We start from the raw sequence: 25,208 nt of genomic DNA on the forward strand, positions 1-25,208 counted from the left end.
TCTGGAGCCCCGTCATCGTGGAGAGACACCAGCCATCCTGCTGCATTCTCCTCCAGGTTTGATGTATTGCATTGACCTGGGCATAGGAAGTAGGCCAACTTGGGTTGCCCATTGAACCAGACCACTGGGGGAGGTGACAGTAGGTTCTCTCACACTAGGACATACTCGGGCAGTAACCCCACCATTGCAAGGGGTGCCAGAACAGGGACACCGGCTGCCACTGGGGCAATGTGTGCCGGCACCAGCTCCCCCAATGGGGCAGCAGCAGGGATGGTAGCCAGTGTCCCATGATGGAGGATTCCCATCACCCCGGGTCAGGTTGACACCATCAGCTAGAGGGGATGAGACAGGGCAGACAATGGTTTCATGGCCCCCATCCTGGCTTCTGTGATCGCCGTTCTCAGTGAGGTGGCTTCCCATCGCTTCACTCCCCCTTCCATTCCTTTGTCGGTTGCCAACATCTCAAAACTGCCTACCTCCTGGTGGGGTCCAGGTAGACTGGTACTTGGAGAACTGGTTTAATGTCAACTATCCAGTTAGTGAATGCAGAAAAAGAAACTCCTGGGACATTATTTTATCAAGAGTATAAACTTTACTCAATAAACCATGGCACAGAAGAAACGAAACCAGCTCTGGATTTCCTGCTCAAAAGCAAATATAGTTAATTATCCCTTTTCCTATGGGCCACTCACAGCCCATTATGTCCACCAATCACATCTGCTCATTTTGTTATGGGAACTTGCCGGTCATGCTGGGACATCTACTTGGTGTGTCCTTGAAATGGAAGCAATGTCTCACAGGAACAAACGGATGCTTGGAAGCCATTCCCCTCACCCTTGCATTCCATTCCATTCCATTCCATTCCATTCCATTCCATTCCATTCCATTCCATTCCATTCCATTCCATTCCATTCCATTCCATTCCACACCCCCTCCCTTTTCTTTGTCAAGCTGTGAGCGAAGCAGAATACAGGTGAAAATGCGAGTCAGTCTTGACATTTCTCTTTGAAACATGGCCACTGGATTTCAAGTGTGGTACCAGTTGTACAATTCTTGTCCTGCCTCTCTGTGTCCTATATACAAGTAGCTGACTAGAGGTCAGACTAGACACCAGAGTTAGATCATGGGTCTCTTCTTATGTTTCCAGTTTAATATGTTATTTTTGAAAAGGACAATTGTGGTAATATAAACTAGCCAGGACCAGACCTTATTGTTTCATTCTAGCTAATATAAACAAAACATTGTTTCATCAAAACCTCCAGTTCACCCTTTTTGATATGAAATAGTAAATCAGTTCTCATGTGGCAATCATGTTTATCACTTTTTAAAAATTCTAATCCCTTCTTTTGAATTTTGCTATGTTTCATTGTCATAAAAGTCTTATTCAATACAATAAATAATTTTCTCTTGTGAGGTTCTAAAGACGTGGAATGCACTTTTGGAATAAAGTAAATAGTTTGGTGTAGAGGAAAGAGGCTTGTAGTGGAAAGTAAAGGGTGGAAAGAGGATTAAGATCACATCCTGCTGTGGAATATCCTCTGTTCAAAATTTCATATTCCTAAAGCTGCTTTTTCAAAGTGTCATTCCACACACTTGCAACTCTTTACAATGCAAGTCTTAAGACCGACATATAAATGTGTCTGCTACGCTTGGACCAATTTTGATACACTCCCCAAATACTATATCGACTGAAACTTTGTCATATCCTTAAGAATTTTTTAAAGAATCTAATATATAATTAGAATATTTTACTTCTTTTGAATACAATAATAATGAAAAACATTTATTAACTCTATTACGTGGGGCAGGGGATTAGTCCTGATGAGCTAAAAAGTCTCTTCAACTCTGCAATTCTGAATGTGAGTCGCATTGGTTAAGTTAGCAGAACACTGTGACTAGTGACACTGGAAGCGAACTGATATAAAAGCATCTATTGGCATCGGGATCAGTCATCACCCCAAAACACTGAGTAGAAGCTCAGGGCAAAGATTTAACTGTACTGAATTGTGTCGACATCAGAGAAGCATCTTACTTTCCTGACCTTTATATTCTAGACATTTTATGCTACTTTTTAATAACAAATTGTACAACTCTTTATGCAGCAATAAGACAACCAGTAATGACTAGAAATTTTGGAAGTTGTGTGTTGCTAAATACTGTTGCTAAAAATATCTAACTTAATTTATCACAAATACTCAACAGTATTAATGTTAATATTTTTTAAAAAATTAGGGGCCAGTGTTATGCACAATGAAAAGTACCATTTTGCCTGATAAACATCTGATCAATAAATGCCAGATTTTAAGAGCAGATTTTTGTTTACTTGGTTCCGGTGGAATTTGGTGTTTAGGCAAGGAGTCATTGCTTTCAGATTGATCATAGCCACCTGCCAAAACGGCACACAGCCAAATGTGAAAAACTGGGAAGCATGAATAGAATACAAGGAAATGGAATTTTGTAATAGGGATACTGTTTGATGGATAACACAGGTAACCAAGTGCACTAGCAAGAGAAAGAAAAAGAAAAGAGTGAAACAAGGAAATTAACAGCAGTAGATCCTTTACTTGAGGTTAATCACTTGTTAACCTGATGAGATGAACAGTATTTACAAAGAGAGAGAGGCAGAAAATTTCTAGTTAATTATATGCTGCTTCTGGGGCTCTTACTTCCTGTAGCTTCACCTAATCCGCAGGTGTGGATCATCCCTTTCCATTCACTGGTGAAGGGAGGGTGGTCCTTTCTATACAGCCTCCCTCTGCCCTGCAAGCAACAGATTTAAATACAGAAGGACATATTGAACCTTTTTTTACTGAATGTTAACAATATATGAAAAGGGCAAATTGCTTTTTCTTTTTTAATGATGAAGACTCCCAATGCTCAAATATACACTTTAAAGAACTACCTTAACGCACAAAATAGATGCAATGTAGTTCATTAAACCATGATATAAAATTTATTTTTCCCTTGGGATTATTCAGCAAAGTCACTGGCACACAAAATTTAAGCTATTTTGTAGTCATTTAAATAGATTCAAGATGTTAAAAAGAAAGTGGATATAGAATACATCCAAATATATGTCAAAATCTTAACTAGTTGTAATAAAAATATTTGGAGCAGTAGACTTTATTTATGTTTTAAAGTGGCTAGATAATTTAATGAATTTTTGTAATTCAACACTGCCTGCTTTAAATTTCTGGCTTCAGTGTTATTGGTAGGCAGATATTAATATATTCATTTTTCTCATTACATCTGATCCTGGGAGACATGCTGCCTTTTTTACAGGGATATTTTTACACCCATTTTATTGAACATGTCAGGCAGTGTTTGAATTTTTTTAACCTGACCATTTGTCAAATCAATGTTCAGACATTTCTACCAGAATGGTACCTCTGTACCTCCGCCAGAATAATAATTGACTAAAACATTAATTAGTCAATTAGCTAAGGTGCTTTTGCTGATGCTGAGTAAATTGTTTTAACTATTATCTTAATGGTTTAGCCAAATGTGAAATAGTTGCCTTATAAAATGCATTCCATTGTGATCATCCAGATCATTAAAAAGGGTTGAAGCAGAAGACGCATACTTGTGCAGGACTGAATGATTTGAAACAAACTGATTAACTGGTCTTTCTGCTATATGATATTTTAAACATGAATTTGTCATGGAAAATATATGCAAATATTACTTCTCAATTTAAGAAAAAAGAACATTTCAAAAGGATTTTGGAAATATGATTACTTAATGTTATCATACTTTGAATTTCTCTTTTTTTCTTTTAAACAGTGTACATGAAACATAATTCAAGTTTTCTTGATTTTGTTTTCTCTCCAGACCATTTTTTTCTCCATTTAAAACTTTAAAGACATTTTAGTTCTTTGTTTAATACAAACACAAAAATACATACACATACAGTAACTTGCATTCACTAAGGAGACAAGATAAAGATTTTTCAATTAAATAGAAAGCACCTTAAAATTTCTTCTTTTTTCACCAAAACTAAGGATATTTCTTGTTTATAAAGAAATAACAATCCTGACTTGCATCTGTTCCAGATTGTAAACCCATTTTTCTGTTAGAGCTATGCTATGTCTTTGATAAAGAAATAAGAAGAAAAGAAAGGACAGGAAAGCCATATAAAGCTCATCACAAGCTCAATGCATTTATTTTGTGGACTGATTTAATATTTTAGAACATTCAGCAATGCATCCATACCACAAAAGGTGGGGGGGCGGGGGGCAGGGGGGGCAGAACTGGTTCGGTGACGTCATATCGTCACTGCTACCGGCTCGGTGGAACCGGGCGGAACCCATCACTGATCTACATACTATGCATAAGAGAAAAACAAGTCAAAAAGGGAACAAAAAGACCAAAAATACTTTCCCATCAGCAATCAACACCACCAAGATTAACATCAGACCAACAATCAAGAAATAAACAATATCCCAATCAAGGAACTGCCAAACAAGTTAACAGTAAACAGCCCAACCAAAGAAACTCCAAGACCACTCCCACCAACACTGACAGGGCAAACCACTATGATATAAACTGAGAGCAAATCCCATTCCTTACTAGCACAGATGATGTTACCTAATTTTGGTAATGAAACGTCTGCAAGAAAATAACCAAGCTCAGGGAGCACCAAGTATCCCTCAATCTGATTTGAATTGTGAAGTACTATATACTGTACGCAACTATCTTCAAATTCTCTATTTAATTCATTGCTGCATTTCTCTGCAATACATTTTGCAGAGAATATTTTTTCGTCTTTCCTCATGTAACCATTATTTGCTGCTTTTAATTTCCCAATGCCCAACAAAGGAGAATTTGATACAATTGATACTTAAGGACTGCTCTTTTCTGGACCATAAGCAGTGGAGTGGAGTGCCCCTGAAATTCTGAAGCATTGGGAATAATTGTTACATTTAACTGAGGGTTAGCAATTATATCATAGTTGGGCAGTACAATGTGAATGGTTATAGTTTTAAACTAGGACCAAAAGACACAGTTAAGAACTTGCTACATAAACACCCAGTGCAGATCATAGTGCACCGACCTTTAGCAAAGAAAAACTCCAAGCAATATTTTTATGAAAAACACCCCCCCATTTCCAGGAGAAATGAGTTCCTGTTTTTTTTTTTTTCTTGAAAATTCACCTAGATCTTGGTCTCTGCTTCACCCTACCCCACTTGATGTAGCTGCTTTCAGAAAGCAAATGTTGTGTAGTGTTTCTGGTGCTGGACAATGAACGAGGAGATGCAGATTCTAATCACCCTTACGCATGGAAGGCATGGAAGTAATTCCCTCCCAGCCCTAACTTGTACCAGACTTTGCAATAAGGCGATCAAAAAATGAAATCTCTTGTCACATCATGCAATATAAAACAGGTGAATATAAATATAAAACAGGTGGATCCTGCAACCAAGCAGGACAAATGCTAAGAACAACATATAACTGCTTCGAGCTGTCCTGACTTTCAATGCAAACCAAAGCTTGATTTCTATCTGCTGTTTGTCAACCACTTCTTCCTTTGATCCTGGAGCTACTCTGACCTTTGACTTCAGCCTGAGATTTTGTTCCACATACAGTCAGGTCCAGAAATATTGGGACATCGACACAATTCTAACATCTTTGGCTCTATACACCACCACAATGGAGTTGGAATGAAACAAACACAATGAGCGTTAACTGCAGACTGTCAGCTTTAATTTGAGGGTATGTACATCCAACTCAGGTGAACGGTGTAGGACTTACAGCAGTTTGTATATGTGCTTCCCACTTGTTAAGGGATCAAAAGTAATGGGACAATTGGCTTCTCAGCTGTTCCATGGCCAGGTGTGTGATATTCCCTCATTACCCCAATTATAATGTGCAGATAAAAGGCCCAGAGTTCAATTCAAGTGTGCTATTGCATTTGGAATCTGTTGCTGTCAACTCTCAAGATGAGATCCAAAGAGCTGTCACTATCAGTGAAGCAAGCCATCATTAGGCTGAAGAAACAAAACAAACCCATCAGAGAGATAGCAAGAACATTAGGCATGGCCAAAACAACTGTTTGAAACATTCTCAAAAAGAAGGAATGCACCGGTGAGCTCAGCAACACCAAAAGACCTGGGAGACCACGGAAAACAAGTGTGGTGGATGACCAAAGAATTCTTTCCCTGGTGAAGAAAACACCCTTCACAACAGCTGGCCAGATCAAGAACACCCTCCAGGAGGTAGGTGTATGTGTGTCGAAGTCAACAATCAAGAGAAGACTTCACCAGAGTGAATACAGAGGGTTCACCACAAGATGTAAGCCATTGGTGAGCCTCAAAAACAGGAAGGCCAGATTAGAGTTTGCCAAACAACATCTAACAAAGCCTTCACAGTTCTGGAACAAGATCCTATGGACAGATGAGACCAAGATCAACTTGTACCAGAGTGATGGGAAGAGAAGAGTATGGAGAAGGAAAGGAATTGCTCATGATCCTAAGCATACCACCTCATCAGTGATGCATGGTGGTGGTAGTGTCATGGCGTGGGCATGTATGGCTGCCAATGGAACTGGTTCTCTTGTATTTATTGATGATGTGACTGCTGACAAAAGCAGCATGATGAATTCTGAAGTGTTTCGGGCAATATTATCTGCTCACATTCAGCCAAATGCTGCAGAACTCATTGGACGACGCTTCACAGTGCAGATGGACAATGACCCAAAGCATACTGCAAAAGCAACCAAAGAGTTTTTGAAGGGACAGAAGTGGAATGTTATGCAATGGCCAAGTCAATCACCTGACCTGAATCCCATTGAGCATGCATTTCACTTGCTGAAGACAAAACTGAAGGGAAAATGCCCCAAGAACAAGCAGGAACTGAAGACAGTTGCAGTAGAGGCCTGGCAGAGCATCACCAGGGATGAAACCCAGCGTCTGGTGATGTATTCCAGACTTCAGGCTGTGATTGACTGCAAAGGATTTGCAACCAAGTATTAAGAAGGGAAAGTTTGATTTATGATTATTATTCTGTCCCATTACTTTTGGTCCCTTAACAAGTGGGAGGCACATATACAAACTGCTGTAAGTCCTACACCGTTCACCTGAGTTGGATGTACATACCCTCAAATTAAAGCTGACAGTCTGCAGTTAACGCACATTGTATTTGTTTCATTCCAACTCCATTGTGGTGGTGTATAGAGCCAAAGATGTTAGAATTGTGTCGATGTCCCAATATTTCTGGACCTGACTGTATATCTGACCCATTTGAAGAGGTAGCCAGTGCCATAGTCCATAGAGCTTGATATTCCAGAAGGATAGATTGTACCGTCTCAAAATAACAATGAGACCAAATTAATTTTTCATTGAAGAAACAATAGATTGATCTGCATGGTTGAACATGGGGTTTCAATACTTTGGTTTGGAAAACTATCATTGATAAAACAAGTTTTCCTAATGACATCTCACAGTATCTAATGTACTCAGAACTTTGACTCTAGGAATTGCAACTTGAAATAAAACAGAATAGAAAAAGAAAAGCTGGATCAGAAACAGGAAACACAAGTTTGCAAATAATAGTTCATCCTAGAGGTAGGAGAAAAGCTTTACTATTTAAAATTTTATAAATATGTTTTAAAATATAAAAATGGCATTTTCCTAATTTGAAGCCCTTCTAGTTTACATATGTATTTGGCCACATAACACTGAGTTTAATAACAATAAGTCCCAGAATTGTCCAAAAGAGGTTTAGGCAAGGGAAAAAGGTAGGTAAATTCAGAAAAAAACTTTCTTCAAACTCTTTTTATACTGTGTCGTTCATAGTTTATACCTGATATTGTAAGATATAACATTAAAAATATGACTATGACTACAAATTGAAAAGAAATATATATTCGGAACAGATATTTACACCTTGGTATAATGCTTGAAAAATATGAGCTGCAAATCTGGAGAACCTTACATACTCATTTAATGCAACAGGGACACCTGAAATTGTAAGATATATGTACAGATATTCATGGATATAGAATATAATTATAAACTGTTCACTTTCATGAAAACTCTAGTGAGCTAAGCCCAGGAACAATTACACCCAAATGACAAAATTTCCCCCAAGACACAGTTTCTAGGTTACAATGCTCACTCCTGAACAACTGAAAAAGTACACTGAGAGTAATCTTTCAAAGCTTTGCTTTGAGACCTTGTAGTAGCTTAAGGGAAATGAAATGTCCTCTAGGGGCAAAAATGATCTGCTTAAGTACATGGTGTGTAACTATAATCAACCTTTAAAAGAAAGTGCAATGATAATACATGAAAAAGTACACAGAGTAGAAAGCAATTAATTTATTGCATTCGTATTTAAAAGAAAGATACTTACAGGAACATCAACGTATTTTGCAGCTGCTTTTACCTTTAGAAAATGTAAAAGTAAAAAACAAACATCACTTGGTATCATTGGCTCATAATGGAATTTTCAAATCATTATTCAATAGTTGTTGTACTTACAGTGAATGAAAGTATTGATGAGAAGAAAGTGCCTTCATCATACCTTGATAGTTTAGAGAGAACACCTTCTAGCACTGCAACAAACTATATTAAGAAACACAGCATAAATATTCATAATGTGTAAAAGGGTTTGAAATTACTTTAAATAGCTGCAGAAGGCAATGGGGAGGGAAGACCTTTCCTTTATGGTTCATATACTATGCCAGATACAGGTAATACCTACTACCAAATCCTTAGTTAAATGTATGGAGTACTTGATGCTTTCTGAGCTTGATTGTTTGCCTGCAGACATTTTATTACCCAACTAGGTAACATTTGCCAGTTCAAATCTCACCAGGCTCAAAGTTGACTCAGCTTTCCATTCTTCTGAGGTTGGTAAAATGAGGACCCAGATTGTTGGGGGCAATATGCTGACGCTGTAAACCACTTAGAGGACAATAAAGCACTGTGAAACGGTATATAAGTCTAAGTGCTATTGCTAAGTGCTATCATCTTTGTGAATATGGACTTTGCCCCGTTTACATATAGTAGCTTGCCCTGCCAGTTTTGGTGATGAAAACTCCTTAATCTCCCAACACCTGGACAGATTCAACTACAGTTTCAACAGGAAAAATGTTAGCATCTTAAATAAAGGTTAAAAGTTTGCCCTGTCCAGTCATGTCTGACTCTAGGTGGCGGTGCTGATCTCCATTTCTTAGCCAAGGGAGCTGGTATTGTCTGAAGACATTTCCATGCTCATGCATGACTATATGCTGAGGTGCATGGAATGCTGTTACCTTCCAATTGAAATGGTACCTATTAATCTACTTGTAGCTGCATGCTTTCAAACTTCTAGGTTGGCAGAAGCTGGGCCAAGTAATGGGATCGCACCTGGCTGTCAGCTTTCCAGCTGATAAGCTCAGTGTCTTTAACCTTTGAACCATTCCCCCCTCTTTCCTGGTTAGCATCTTAAACCAAAACAAATTAAAAATTAGTAGGGAATGGTAGAGATAAACCATATTCACATTCAAAAGAAACAATATAAAAAGCCAAGAAGGAAACAAAAAAACCAGAACACTCCCTCCCAGCAACCTTACATCCAGATGAGCTAGGATTAATATCAGGCAAACAACCAAGCAAAAAACAAAATATCTTAATCAAGAAACCACCAAGGAGAAACCCACACACACTTAAAATGGGCAAACCTCACTCAGTTGCACTGATAATGTTACTTAGTTGGGTAATAAAATGTCTGCAAGCAAACAGCCAAGCTCACAGAACACTAAGGACTTTATAATTCAGCTCTGAGCTATATAATTCACTTCTATTGGACGTTTAGTTAGATCTAATTCAATTTAAAGAGTATTAAATTAAAGAGTATTAATGGAATTCAATCCATCCAGAAATTATGTTATACACACACACTTATATTATTTATTTATTTATTTATTTATTAAATTTATATCCCACCCTTCTCCCCGAAGGGACTCAAGGCGGTAAACAGCCGAGAATTAAAATAACATACAATATAAAAGTTAAGATAATTAAAAATAAATTAAATTAAACGGCCACCCCTATTTAAAATTCTTAAAATATTCAGAATTACAAAAAACAAAGTGTTGGTGATAGACTATTCAGTAGAATAAATCTACTGAAATGCATGGCGTGTCAGTCATGGACTTAATTATATTAAGTAAAATCCTACAATTTCAGTGATACTAATTTTAAGCACCAGTAAACCTAGATTCAACATAATGCAAATTAAACATGTAAAGAATTTCTTAATTTCTTCGGTTAGTTTGATCGGCTTACAAAGCAGACAACACAAAATAATTTTGATAACAGAATTCATTGGGAGTTGGACAACCATAACAAATTTGAATTAATAATACCCACAACTTCCTGCTTTGGTTGGTCATTTTCATTAATTGGTGAATATTTATTTAGTGGCCTTGATATAGGGGATGTAGATATTGAACCCTTGTCATGGTCTGACCACTCGCTCCTTCGACTTGACTTTCTGACCGCCGTACCCCGTTGCAGGGAGGCGGAACCGACCAGGTGGTTCCGCCCCAGGCGCCTGATGGACCCTGATAGGTTCCAGATGGAGCTTGGGCCATTTCCTGAGACTCTAGCTCATGACTCGGCTGGTGACCTGGTGGCCGCCTGGGATAGGGCGGCTGCCGGGGCTTTGGACCAGGTCGTGCCTTTGCGGCCTCTGACCCGGCACCGAACTCACTTAGCTCCTTGGTTTTCCGAGGAGCTGAGGGAGATGAGGCGCTGGAAAAGACACCTAGAGAGTGGTTGGAGGGCCAGTCGTTCCGAGTCTGACTTGACACTGGTAAGGTCTCATATTAAGACCTACCTAGTGGCGATAAAAGCGGCAAAATCTAGCTATTTTGCCGCTCTTATCGCGTCATCAGATAACCGCCCAGCCGCCCTGTTTAGGGTGACCCGCTCCCTTCTCCATCTGGGAGCGCGGGAAGACCCCTTGCAGGGCCGAGCTGAGGTACAGTATCTGGATGATAAAATAACTCAGATTCGGGAAGACTTGGCCGCCGACTGGGTTAGTTCAGACGAGATGACTGAGGCAGGCCTTGAGAGTGTTATCTGGGAGGAGTTCGATCCTGTGGCTCCCGAGGACGTGGACAGGATCTTGGGACGGCTGAACACAACCACATGTTTATTGGACCCGTGTCCCTCCTGGTTGGTGCTGGCTTCCTGGGAGGTTACACGAGGCTGGCTCCAGGGGATTATTAACGCTTCTTTGAGCGAGGGTGTCCTGCCAGCCGCCTTGAAAGAGGCGGTGGTGAGGCCTCTCCTCAAGAAGCCATCCCTGGATCCGGCTGTTTTGGCTAACTATCGTCCAGTCTCCAACCTTCGCTTTATTGCGAAGGTTGTTGAGAGTGTGGTGGTGCGACAGCTTCCCCAGTACCTGGATGAAGCTGTCTATCTGGATCCACTCCAGTTCGGCTTCAGACCTGGGTACAGCACGGAAACGGCATTGGTCACGTTGGTGGATGATCTCTGGAGGGCCCGGGATAGGGGTTATTCCTCTATCCTGGTCCTATTAGACCTCTCAGAGACTTTTGATACCATCGACCATGGTATCATGTTGCGCCGGCTGGAGGGACTGGGAGTGGGGGGCACCGTTTTGCGGTGGTTCTCCTCCTATCTTTCCGACCGGTCGCAATCCGTGTTGACAGGGGGGCAGCGGTCGACCCCAAGGCGCCTTGTTTGTGGGGTGCCGCAAGGGTCGGTCCTCTCGCCCCTCCTGTTCAACATTTATGTGAAGCCGCTGGGTGAGATCATCCGTGGTTTTGGGGTGGAGTTCCATCAGTACGCTGATGATACTCAGCTGTACATTTCCACCCCAGACTATCCCAATGATGCCTTGGAAGTGATGTCCCAGTGCCTGGAGGCCGTGCGGGTCTGGATGGGGAGAAACAGGCTTCGACTCAACCCTTCCAGGACCAAGTGGCTGTGGCTGCCGGCGTCCCGGTATAGCCAGCTGACGCCATCACTGGTTATTGGGGGTGAATCATTGGCCCCCATGGAGAGGGCCCGCAACTTGGGTGTCCTCCTGGATGCGCGGCTGTCTTTAGAAGGGAATATGACAGCCGTGGCCAGGGGGGCTTTTTGTCAGGTTTGCCTGATACACCAGTTGCGCCCCTTTCTGGACCGGGACTCCCTACGCACGGTCACTCAAGCACTTGTCACTTCTCGTCTGGACTATTGTAACGCTCTCTACATGGGGCTCCCCTTGGGGTACACCTGGAGGCTCCAACTGGTGCAGAATGCGGCTGTGCGGGGGATTATGGGAGCGACGGGGCACTCCCATGTGACTCCTTTCCTGCGCGAGCTGCATTGGCTTCCGGTGGACTTCCGGGTGCGCTTCAAGGTGTTGGTGATCACCTTTAAAGCGCTCCATGGCTTAGGGCCAGGGTACTTACGGGACCGCCTTCTGCCACCAATAGCCTCCCACCGGCCGGTTCGCTCCCACAGAGAGGGCCTCCTCAGGGTGCCGTCGGCCAGACAATGCCGGCTGACGACCCCCAGGAGGAGAGCCTTCTCTGTGGTGGCACCTACCCTATGGAACAATCTACCCCCAGAGATACGAGTGATCTCCGACCTCCGGATTTTTCGTCGGGCCCTAAAAACTTATTTTTTTCAGTTAGCCGGTCTGTCTTGATTTTAGGGTTAGTTTTAAAATTTTAATATTGATTTTAATTGACAAGTTTTAAATTATGGGCCAAATTTATAAATTATTTTAACTTTATTTTTAACTGTGATATTATGTATAGATGTTTTTATCTTGGCTGTTCACCGCCCTGAGTCCAAAAGGAGAAGGGCGGTATAGAAATTTGAATAATAATAATAATAAAAATAAAATAAATAATAAAAATAATCTCGTCCCAGAATCACACAATTGGAGTTAGGTGGCCTTAAAAATCTTGCAATAAATAAATGTAAAAGTACTATTCGCACAATTGGAAAAAGTTCACTACTGTACATGTTGTACAGATGTTGTAATATTAATCATGCATGTTTTTTAAAAAAATATTTAACCCTTTTTATATAACTCCTTTCTTTTGTGTTATTGTATAATGTTATATTGCATTGGTTTCAAAGTAGACAGCTACATTGAATGACTCATAAACATTAAAAGAAATACTACTTCTCTATCTCTTTCTCTTTCCCTCTTTATCATCTATCTATCTATCTATCTATCTATCTATCTATCTATCTATCTATCTTCCATCCATCTATTATCTATCTATCTATCTATCTATCATCTATCTATCTATCTATCTATCTATCTTCCATCCATCTTTTATCTATCTATCTATCTATCTATCTATCTATCTATCTATCTATCTATCATCTATCCTGTTACAAGATTATCACTGCTGTAGCAAAACCAAAGGAGAAAACACAAAACACCATTCAGGGCTTCCTTCTGAGTAACTCTGCTTTTACTGAATCAATGTGAACAACATAGAGCAAATAGCTAATTTCAGTGGGAGAATCCTCAAACTCTGTCATGGTTGTGCATGTATTTATCATACATTGAATTTCAGCTTTCATGAATTCTACCTAGCAAATGTTGAGAGTTATTAGAAACTTTTGGCGGCCCATGTTTTCCATCTTAACAAATAAGATAACCATGCAATAGTCTTCTCCAATCTGATGTTCTCCAATCACTACCATTCCTATCATTCTTTGACATTACACTATCTGGAGGTTAGTTCAACTATAGACTAATATATATGGAAAGAACTAGGATGCAAAAATAGACAATTTCAGAGCATACTATTGACTCCATATTCTCTGTGAACTTTGTAATGTGCAGGTTGCTATTAATGTTCATTTCAGTGTTCACTATGAAGATGAATCATTACTTATTTATCTGCAAACTATTCTACATACCACAATGGACCATTGAACTCAGCAGTGTGTGTGTGTATATATGCATAAGTGTGTGTGTGTGTGTGTGTAATAAAATAAAATCAAATTAGGGTGGAATTAGGAACTAATTAGGAATTGGGAAGTGGAGTTTGTTTAGTAGAATAGTTAAAAGAGAAGAAACAAAAATGTGCTATTTAATTTTATTTTCAGCACTGTATGTTTCTTCATCAAATCTCTTCCAGTTTGTTTTCTGCTTATGAAGAAAAAGTAAGCAGACAAACAAAATTAAGAGAAAAGGATTAATCAGTTCCTTCACTGTTGTTCACATTCTTTATTGGTAATTTCTTGCTTGGAGTATTGTTTACATCTGGATTGTTGGTCTAGTAGTAATTTTGGTGTTAAACTCAGCTTATCTGGGTGTTTGCTGGCGAGGAGCTGTTTATCCCAATACTCCAATCAAGGAAACAAGCTAACAGTAAACAGCAGCCTAATCAAGGAGCCACCAAGAACACTCCCACCAACACTGAAAGGACACCCACAAGTATATAAACTGAGAGCACACACCCCATTCCCTTCTAGCACTGATGGTTTTACCCAGTTTGGTAATGCAACATCTGCAAGAAAACAACCAAGTTCAGAGAGCATCAAGGACTCCACAAGCTCTTAATTAAAATAGAACTATTTATACTTCTCTCTCTGAGTACAAAATATTAAGAGGAAGTATATTATGCCTTATTACCGTTTTGTAATAAAAGCCATATTTATAGTCCATTAATCAGAATGTAAACTTAGACTCAGAATACAGCCCAACTTCTAAAATTATCAACACAATTATTTTAAACAAGTTATAAATAAACCCAAACTATCGGTAAATAGGTCAATAATTCTGTTGTTCTTATTTTGGAAGTTCTATGTGATACAAACAATAATGAAAACCTTAACACACCTTGCAAATATACAGTAAAGATAGTATTTCTTTTTTAAAAAAAATACCATTCTCATATTTAGATGAGAACATTACTCATTGTCACAGTAAATGTGAAATGTTTATAATAATAGAATGACTAATTTTACAAGTATTTTAAAGAGTAGTTGCTTGACATCTAGATCATATTCCTAGAACATAGGAGTAGCATCTTATAAGTGAGAAGACAGGACAAAATTCCATCTGGCATGTTGTTAATGGCCACTCTAACAGTGTCATAACAGTGTCATATTTCTTGTTCTCTGACAGGATTTGAAAGTCTCACCTTGCAGCAATCCAAGACCCTAATGGTTTAACAGAGTGATAATAGTGAGCTATATCATCACATCTTCTGTTTTTCTTATATCTTTATGCATTTAATACATATTCTTCCTTATTATATATCTTTCTTTTTATCATAAGGATCATTACAGAAGAGGAAATGAGATGGATAATAGGTAAATGAATGGATAACTAAAGGCACTTTTTTATTCATCATACTAATTCTCTGGCCTCCTCTTAGCATGTCAGTCAGCATATAAGTCCTGATCTTTCTCAAGAGTAATTTTTCAAGATGGTAGTTCAAACTGAATTTCTGGAATTGCTTTATTTTTTTAAAAAAAATAACTTTCTAAATTAAAGTTAACATTTGACTACATTTATCCAAATACTTAGAATGATTCTGTTTCATGGTGAAGATGCTTAAGACTGGGATAAATCTAGAGTCAAGTCTGTCCTCAGCCATGGAATCTCACTGAATGGCTTGGAGTGAACCACTGTCTCCGCCTGACCAGTCTTATAACATGGTCATGAATAACTTGCAAAGGGAAGGCTGAGCATGATGCCCTGAGCTCCTAAAAGGAAGCAGGATAGAAATCTAACCAATATATCAAACCAAAGCAAAAATAAAGTATTATCATGATTTTACAGTCAATTAGAAATCTAGGGAAAAGATAATTATATTTTTCTAAATTCTATTTGACTTATAAGTGGTTAGTCAAGGAGTAGTTAACCAGTTACCATTTTATATTATATTCCAACACAGACCTATCATCACTCCTTGGTCCTAAAATCTTTTTGCCTCTTAATGATGAGAAACAAAAGTTTAATGCTATCGAAGCCCCCCCCCCTTTAAGATCATATAAAACTGAATGCAAAAATAATTTAAATCTTAATACATTGAAAAACTCTTAGAATTAAAGATAAATTTCCTCATATTCGAGAGAAAATGGTGGGGGCCATACTTATGTGTTGCACCTTTACTTTGTTTATTTATTTGCATGGCTGTTCATTTGACACAAAATTTATAGGAAGTTTAAAACATAAAAATATCAGCCTAAATTAAAACTCAGCATTCATAGGGCAGCATATAATAACCCCCGAACAAGGAATTCCACTAGCTTTCTGGCCCAGGGCTTGTGTTCATTGACACAAGAGCCCAGTGTATGCTGAAGATCTATCTGAAGAGTTTTCCCTCCATAAGCCAGTACTTCGTGTTGTATGGAACCATGAATAAATTTATAATCATTCAAATTCAGTGCAATTCATTATATTCCATTTCAAGAATCTCATTAATTCCTTCCTTCTTTCCTTCCTTCCTTCCTTCCTTCCTTCCTTTCTTCCTTCCTTCCTTCCATCCCTCCATTCATCCCTCAGCAATGCCCATAACAACTGTGATGAGAACAATATCAATTGCAGCTTTTCTGTTATGATATCGTATGTCTGTTGTCATTTGCTTCCTATCTCTCAGCCCACTGGCCCCCGTATTATTTGATATGTCCTCAAACTATAGAATTAGTTCAAGAGTTTACACTACATAAAAGCAGAAAAACTGAATAGTTTTTAAACATTTAAAACAAGAAAGATTGTGGTGCGGTCGGAACAATCTTAAATTGAACACACTCAAAACTGTAGAAATGATAGTAGATTTTAGGAGAAGCCCTCCTATTCTAATCAACTCTTACAATACTAGGCAACACAGTATCAACAGTAGAGGCCTTCAAGTTTCTAGGTTCTATAATATCTCAAGACTTAAAATGGACACCTAACATCAAAAACGTCATCAAAAAAGCACAACGAAGAATGTTCTTCCTGAGTCAACTCAGAAAGTTCAGACTGCCCAAAAAGCTGCTGATACAGTTCTACAAAGGAATTATTGGGTCTGTCATTTGTACCGCTATAATTGTCTGGTTTGGCATTGCAACCAAACAAGACAGACACAGACTTCAACGGATAGTTAGAACTTCAGAAAAAACAACTGCTACTAGTTTGCCTTTCATTGAAGGCCTGTATACTGCACAAGCCAGAAAGAGGGCTATGAAAATATCTATAGACCCCTCACATCCTGGATATAAACTGTTTCAACTTCATCCCTCAAGATGACACTATAGGGCAGGGGTGTTAAACTTGCGTCATCATGTTGTCATCATGTGATGTATTGTGACTAGTTTCCCCTTCACTAAACCGGGGGTGGGGGTGGCCAGTGTGTGATGCATCCAGCCCTTGGGCTGCGAGTTTGACATCCCTGCTATAGGGCATTACACACCAAAACAACTACACACAAGAATAGTTTTTCCACCATGCCATCACTCTGCTAAACATCTAATTCCCACAACACAGTCAAACTATCTAGTAGGGCTGAATTTCTATTATCCTTCTCATCTTTCCTATTACCTCTCTTCTTATCCACTTATGATTATAAATTTGTTGCTTGTATCTTATGATTTATATTAATTGTTTTATTTAGTATTCTAGTATGATTTATGTTGATTATTTAGTATCCTATGTCTATCACTGTCGTATCTTTTTATTCTTGATGAATGTATTTTATTCTCCTTATGTACACTGAGAGCATATACACCTAAAACAAATTCCTTATGTGTCTAATCACACTAAATAAAAAATTCTATTCTATTCTATTCTATTCTATTCTATTCTATTCTATTCTATTCTATTCTATTCTATTCTATTCTATTCTATTCTGTGCTATTCTAAACTATTAAAAACAGATTAGTCAATGTCTTTTGAACTTTTTCAGATACGTTCAAATGTGTAAGTAAAAGTAGACTTCAAAAACTTTTGAAGAAACTGTAAACATACTTTCCTTCACTGCAAGATGCAGCAAACCAGAATTTATTTTATCTAATTAAAGCTGATCTTGGAATAGTAAAAATGTAGTCATATTAAATGCTGTTAATTAAGGCACTGTAGCATGAAGAAAATAAGTTTCTGCTTAATAGATATTGCATAAAAAGATTTCTTCAAATTGGGATCCAATTTACACCTATAAGTATTATGATGATCTCATGGAGTGTTAGTCACTAACCTTATTTTATTTTAAAAACAGGAACATGGAAAATATCAAACGTTTTTTCTTCACAAAAAGCAGATATGATATTTCTCTTTTTCCCTCCAAGAGCAATTTTTTTGGAAAAAAAATTAAGACATTTACCTTTGAAACAAGAAGTGAAATTACTTCCTTCATGGTTTCTTCAATCAAGTCATCAATTTTCGAATGATATTGTTGCTGTGGTTCAGAAAACCAAAGTAGCATTAATATATTAAATGAGCACAAAACTATTTGTCATAAGTCATATTTGCACAAAGGTACAAAAACTGACAGATCAGAGTTAGTTAAAATTATTAAAAGAACAAAGCCTTAAAAATGATCCACCCACAAATTACTTTCTTTCATACAATATCCAGAAATTTTTTTAATGTATGCATTTGAGTTAAGTAGCTAATAGGGTTATTATTTAGATGCAGCAAGGTCTTATTCAGGGAAAGGAATGTGAAGGATATGTTTTGTCTTCTATGTAATTAAGGTGGCTATATATTCCTTCACCCCCAAAGGGCTGATTTAGCTGCAAAAGCAAGATGAGAAGAAGATTTAGTAAATAAACCACTTTCTGTCTGATAACTCTCATTCACATGTTATGTTCTTCAGAAATAAAATGAGTGGCCAATTGTTTGCTCTTCAAAGAACCCTTTTAAGAGTGAAGTGAGCTGCAGGTTATACAATTCCTATACAATCTGCTCTAACACGGGCAAAAAATAAAAATTAATCAGAAAACCTGAAGGATGGCAATAAATTACTCAACCATAAAATATATAATAGCTAAATCAGTTGCTGCTCTCCATCTTTCTACTACTGCTTTTTTCTCACTAATGAAAACATTTTCTTTAAGAAACACATTTCAAATCTGAAAGACTTTCGCATTCTGTTTTTGATCATAATAAAGCAAGCATCCATCCTGCAGTTTGTGGGAGCAAAGGCTCGTTCTTTTATTCTGAACATATATTCATTCCAAAAAGTAATTCTTCCATCAGAACATTTGTTTGAAAGCAAAGAATGCTCCAGGAGCCCACTTCACAAAAAATGTGTCTTATAAAGACTAACCCTATCTCGATGGTTCAAGGCTGCATGAATCAGCAACGGCATAATGCTTTGAATAAAGAACTGCCAGCATCAGTCTAAACATTCACTCAACTTTGTAGGAGTCCATGGCATAGTCTTCTGAAATTTAGGGTTCCTGAAGGCAATTTACTCCCTTTTTTGAAGTATTACATATATGTACTAACTACTTTTAAGAAAAGTGTGTTAAGCACGGTCCCCGGTGCTTGGTTTACCTAGGCAAACTGCTGAAGCTATCAACCTTCCCTAACCCTTGACCTTCAAATGTGCTGGCCCTACAGCTCTGCTAAGCCCAACATTTCTGTAAGATATGTGATATCAAGGAGTTCCACATGCTATAATGTAACCCACAGTTACAACTGTCACTAGGATAATCATGATCAAGACTGTAATAACAGAAAATGGTGTATTTTCTTCTCCCCTTCTGCAATGGGAGAGTCATATGTATAATGCCAGACTAGATGGCTTTCTAATTCTTGTTGTTTTTCCATTACATGAAAGACTAAAGGATTTTGGATATTTAGTGCAGTGGAAATGGTAGTTCTGAAAAGGTGGTCCTTACAACGAGTACCAATGCTTGCTGTTCAGAACTTATCCCTCTTTGTCGTTTCAACAGTTGCCAAAGAAAAATAACTAATTGCAAAGTTGATGGTACAATATCATATTCCCAGGTTTCAATGGGATTTTTTTTTTAATACAGAAGGAATGATAGCTAGGTATCTGTGCAATTTCATCCTTTCACAAATACTCCCAAAACACACATAAAGGTTTTGAAAATGTCAAATTGGGGGGGAGGGCATAATATATAAATTGATTTCACCTCCATTTTATGGGCACTGATTGAATTAATTAGTGGCATGACCTTATTAGGAAGGAAGGACATTTTAGTAAGAAAACTGTTATTGTCTCATATTTTAGGATTCCATGACATTAGTAGTAATAAGACCAGTCTGTTTTAAAGGGATTGGGAAGTAGAAACAATGCTGTGAGGAAGTGCCCATATATACTGTAATTATAAATGTAGACATTATTGTCATGTTTTGCTGAATAAAGGTGTGCAAATCATCTGATTAGGCATTTTTGCTCCTCTCATTCTACCACTTTGCTTGCAAAGTCCTACTGCCGGTTTAATAGGTTCCTTCTTTGAGATTAGACTTTGATTCTTGTTAAATCTAAGAAAAGCTACAACCTGCTTTGCCTGTAGTGACATTTAAGTAGACTAGATGGCATTATCTGTATGCTAGTATGCTAGTATGCTGTGACTATAATAAATATTTGATTTGATTATCTGATATTGGAATATTTTTTGGATTTTATAAAAAAATTACAACAAAGAATTAAGACATGACATGAATTTGATAAAAGATGTAGATCAGGGGTGTCAAACTCGATTTCATTGAGGGCCGCATCAGGGTTGTGTTTGACCTTGGTGGGGGGCGTGGCCAGGGGGGAAATGGCCAGCTTGACGTCACTCATGTTGGAGGCACCTGTGGACGCCCAAGTGTTCTGCCAGCGAAAACAGGCTCCTGAGCTCCGTTTTCGGCTACAACAGGCTCCTGCAACCCTCTGCCAGAGAAAACAGAGCTCCATTTTCACTGGCCGAGGCATTGCGGGCTAGTCCTTCACTGTTTCCAGGGTGGCTCCAGGGGCCAGATCTAAGCACCCTGCGGGGTGAATCTGGCCCCCAGGCTTTAAGTTTAACACCCTGATGTAGATGGTCAGATAGATGGTCTGATAAAGCAAAAGCAAAAGCAAAGTGCTCCCACTGACACTGCGGCACAAATTATCATTGTAGTGTTGTTTGAATAATGAAAGGTTAATAAAAATGAGAAGGTAGTGGGTTTGAGAGTGGAAGATAGAGCACTAATGAAAAGCTGAATCGTTTTAAAAGGGTTTTTTTTTGTTTGAAAGTTGCAAAGGAGAGCTGATAGCTTTTACTTTCCCATTTACCATATTTATCCAAAAGGAAGACACATTTTTCTCCAACTCCAAATGGACCGGTTGGCAAGAACTGGTAGTAAAACCGGCGGGAGGCTCTGCCCACTGACCCGGACGTCATCATAGGTGATCTGCGCATGTGCAGAAGCTTCTGCGTATGCGCAATGCGAACCGGTAGTAAAGGTTAGTAGAACCCACCCCTGAACTACGTAGCCTAGGCCTGGATTCATTTTGTTTAGGGATGTATAATCATAAATTCTACCTAAAGTAAGTAAAGACAGGAACACTTTGGAAAACAAACTAACTAACAAACAAACAAAATTCAAAGCAATGAACTTACCCATTGATTTGCAAACTGGTTGATACCCCGAAAACCCCCCCAAAAGAAGAAAATGGAGAAAAAAATTGTGAAAATAATTATAAAATAATGTAGGAAACAGCAATCTTAACAGACTTAATGAAAAACTTGTTTAAATAAAGACAAAATACAACAAAGATGGCTACAAAGATAAATGCACATAAATAGCACAATTTGCTGCAAAGTAAAAGAGTATGGTACTGTAGCATTGTGAAGAATATGTACTTTGATTGGTTTGGTAGTTACCAATGGTTCTTGGAAGAAGCAAGTTCTGGCATTTCCATCTCCTATTCTATAGGAGCATTTGTCCCTTTTATGGCCTCTCTTTGGTATTTTTTGGGGACTGGTTTACAAGAAAAGACAGACTCCTCTATTTGCAGCTACCATTTTCTTGTAGCTCATGACTCACGTACACCCAGCAATGTGTAATTTAGTCCTAATTTTTAAATTAATTTAATCTCTTAAAAAGGAAGAAATAGACTTTCTGCCCGGATTGTTATGCCCAAACTTATACCAACCAATAGGACACACCCTTTTTTCTGATGTTTTCAATTTTCCCACCGAAATTGATGACTGTAACTGGAAACAATGGTGGTTTTATTTTAAGCTATTGAAAAAGGGCAATACAATTTCTGTTGGTTTTGGTAGTGTGGATGATGGAAACTTGTAGCTTAATATAGCAAAAACACTGAAACTCCCCCCAAAACTTGGAAGTCTTAGTCAAATACAATGCAGGAGATTTGTCAAATACATCTCAAACTATGAAACATGCATATTCATCTATATGTTAACTATGAAAAAATGAGGGACTGTAATTTTTAGAAATGTAATACCTCAAACATCAAATATTTATAGGACTGGATTTACTCAAAAGAAAGATGATCCTGAATTTAAGACAAGCTCATTCCCCCCTCCCCTCCTGTCAAGAGTAAATCAGGAGTCATGATCCTAGAAATAAGGAAAAATTTTCTGACAGTTAGAACAAATAATCAGTGGAACATCTTGCCTCCAGAAGTTCTGGGTACTCTAACACTGGAGTTTCTTAAGAAGAGATTGAACAACTATTTGTCTGAAAGGGTATAGGGAGTTGGACTAGAAGACCTCCAAGGTCCCTTTCAACTCTGTTATTCTGTTATTCATACTAAGTAAGTAAAATAGAATAGAATAGAATAAAAACTTTATTGTCACTTTAAATGTATACTAATCAGCATACATTAAAATGAAATTTTGTTGCATTCAGCTCTCAAAAGATAATCATTATGCATATACCCACATATATACATATATGACACAGTCTAATTTGAATGTATACATATATGCAATGCACACACATACACACACCACATCTGAGGGCAGGACAAAAAGCAATGGATGGAAACTAATCAAGGAGAAAAGCAACCTAGAACTAAGAAGAAATTTCCTGACAGTTAGAACAATTAATCAGTGGAACAACTTGCTCCAGAAGTTGTGAATGCTCCAACACTGGAAGTTTTAAAGAAGAGATTGGACAACTATTTGTCTGAAATGGTATAGGCCCGTGATGGCGAACCTATGGCATGTGTGTTCAAAGTGACACGCACAGCCATGTTGCCTGGCACACACAGCGTCGCTCATTCCTCTTCCGGGTTACTGGCGCGCATGTGCGCGCAACAATCAGCTCACCTTCACATGTGCGGCAATGCCAGAAACCCGAAGATCAGATGGCCAGCTGATCTGTCACGTGTGTATGCGCACCAGTAACCAAAAGACTAGCTGGCCAGTGCGCATGCATGCGCTGGAAACCGAAAGTTCATTTCCCGGCACGCAAAGGGCCACTGGGCAGCTCCTCTTAGCACACGTGCAAGGCCGAACTGTTGGTTGCGTTGGCTGTTGTCTGGTTCCTGGCCCACACCTGCTTCTCGCTTGCTTGCTGTCTCCATTTGCCCAAACCACGCGGCCCAGACCCAGCTGCTCCTGCTCCGCTGGTAAAGTGCCAGGATTGAGGTGGGCTGGTGCGGGGGGAGGGAGACCTGCCTGGCTGCCGCCGCCGTTCCTATTCCCTTTTTTTCCATGCTGTGCTGCCCAGGATCGAGGTGGGCTGGCACAGGGGGGGGGAGGCCTGGCGGGCTGGCTGGATGCTGCCATTCCTGTTCTCTTTTTTCCCGTGCTGTGCTGCCCAGGATCGAGGTGGGCTGGCCCGGGGGGAGGGGGGGCAGGCCTGACTGGCTGGCTGTCGCAGCTCCCATTCCCTTTTTTCCTGTGCCGCACTGCCCAGGATCGAGGTGGGCTGGTGCAATGGGGGGAAACTTGGTGGGCTGGCTGGACACCACCGCCGCTGTTCCTGTTCCCTTTTTTCCTGTGCCATACTGCCCAGGATCAAGGTGGGCTTGCGCGGGAGGGGAGACAGGCCTGGGGGCTGGCTGGACGCTGCCTAGAAAGCCAGATACCTGCAGCCCTCCCCTGCCTCCTCAGGCATTGGAGCATGTGGGGGGGATGCTTTTCAAGAAGCCAGAAAGGGGGCTAAGAGGTGGTTTCTGTCCCACAAGTAAGATTTGGTCCAGAACCAATCCCAACATGAAGGTCTTTTATTTGCTCCTTGCACTCCTTGTCTTTGCATTTTTACCAGGTAATCCAGAGCCTGATTTCTGCTCTCGTTGGCCGCCCCCCTGCCAGCCACCAAGAATAAGCAGCACTGCCCCTGCTATTCTCGTGGGGCTGCACAACGGTTTTCACCCTGCCACTTGTGGCCGGAATTCTGGAGAAGAACCGCCCCCCCCGCCAGCCACCGAGAACAAGCAGCGCTGCTGCAGGAGCAGAGCCCGTGCTAAAGGAATGTCTGTCCTGCACCAGGGGGCTGCACTGGCTTGTTCTTGGTGATGGGCTGGGGGGCACTTCATTGCATTATGGGTGTACGCAGCCCCCCCCCGCAGCCCATTTTTGGTCCCAAGAGTCTTCAGGGAGGCTTGCCAGGCCCAAAACGGGCGGCGGCGGGGGGGTGCAGTGTGCATGCACAGGGGGAATGCAGGGGTTCATGCATGCGTGAGGGGGGTCGTGCACACATGCATGGGGCGGGGCACACTGGGGGGCATTGTATTATGGGTGTGGGCACGCACACGCATGCGACACCCCCGCACTCCCTCGCTTTTGGCACGCGATGGCAAAAAGGTTAGCCATCACTGGTATAGGGTTTCCTGCTTAAGCAGGGGGTTGGACTAGAACATCCCCAAGGTCTGTTCTGTTCGGTTGTTCTGTTCGGTCTTCTTCTCTTCTGTTCTCATGATAAAAAGAAAGAATCACGCGAGTTTTCAAGACAGAGGGCAAGCAAGGAAGGAAGGAAGGAAGGAAGGAAGGAAGGAAGGAAGGAAGGAAGGAAGGAAGGAAGGCATCTATCCATCTTCTCTATCAATCTATCTAGTCATAGCTATTAATTTCATATAAAGTTCCTCATTTCTTAAATTATTTAATTCCCATATACATAGAAAACCATTCTCTTTCTTTCACATAAACCACTCTTATATCTGATCTACCAAATAAACAGGCACAAAATTCATATCACAAAAATAGCAAAAAGGGATTAAATGCAATGGTGAGAAAAGAGGGACAATAATTGCACATGAAAGAGAAAAGAAAGAAAAATTTGAGATGGGAAAAGCAGAAGGAAAGAAGAGTTTGATAGAGAAGCCCCATTTC

General features: G+C 39.6%; 1 protein-coding gene across 11 annotated transcripts in view; it reads right to left on the reverse strand.

Moving 5' to 3' along the window:
* Window positions 1–25,208, reverse strand: part of CADPS2 (calcium dependent secretion activator 2) — a 370,960-nt gene that overhangs the window by 39,288 nt on the left and 306,464 nt on the right. For 6 of the 11 annotated variants that reach the window (XM_087874199.1, XM_034431095.3, XM_087874197.1 and 3 more), the window contains 3 exons: window positions 18,281–18,355; window positions 8,478–8,561; window positions 8,350–8,382 (listed from right to left, as the gene is read on the reverse strand). In XM_087874199.1, coding sequence (XP_087730325.1) covers window positions 8,350–8,382; window positions 8,478–8,561; window positions 18,281–18,355 — 192 coding nt within the window. Of the gene's footprint in view, window positions 1–8,349; window positions 8,383–8,477; window positions 8,562–18,280; window positions 18,356–21,521; window positions 21,537–25,208 lie in introns of all 11 variants that reach the window. The other 5 variants (XM_034431093.3, XM_060687132.2, XM_060687133.2 and 2 more) reach the window with 1 other exon arrangement.

Source organism: Pantherophis guttatus, chromosome 7 (assembly GCF_059756535.1).
Source record: "Pantherophis guttatus breed Tessera chromosome 7, ASM5975653v1, whole genome shotgun sequence".
Taxonomy (NCBI): Eukaryota; Metazoa; Chordata; class Lepidosauria; order Squamata; family Colubridae; genus Pantherophis; species Pantherophis guttatus.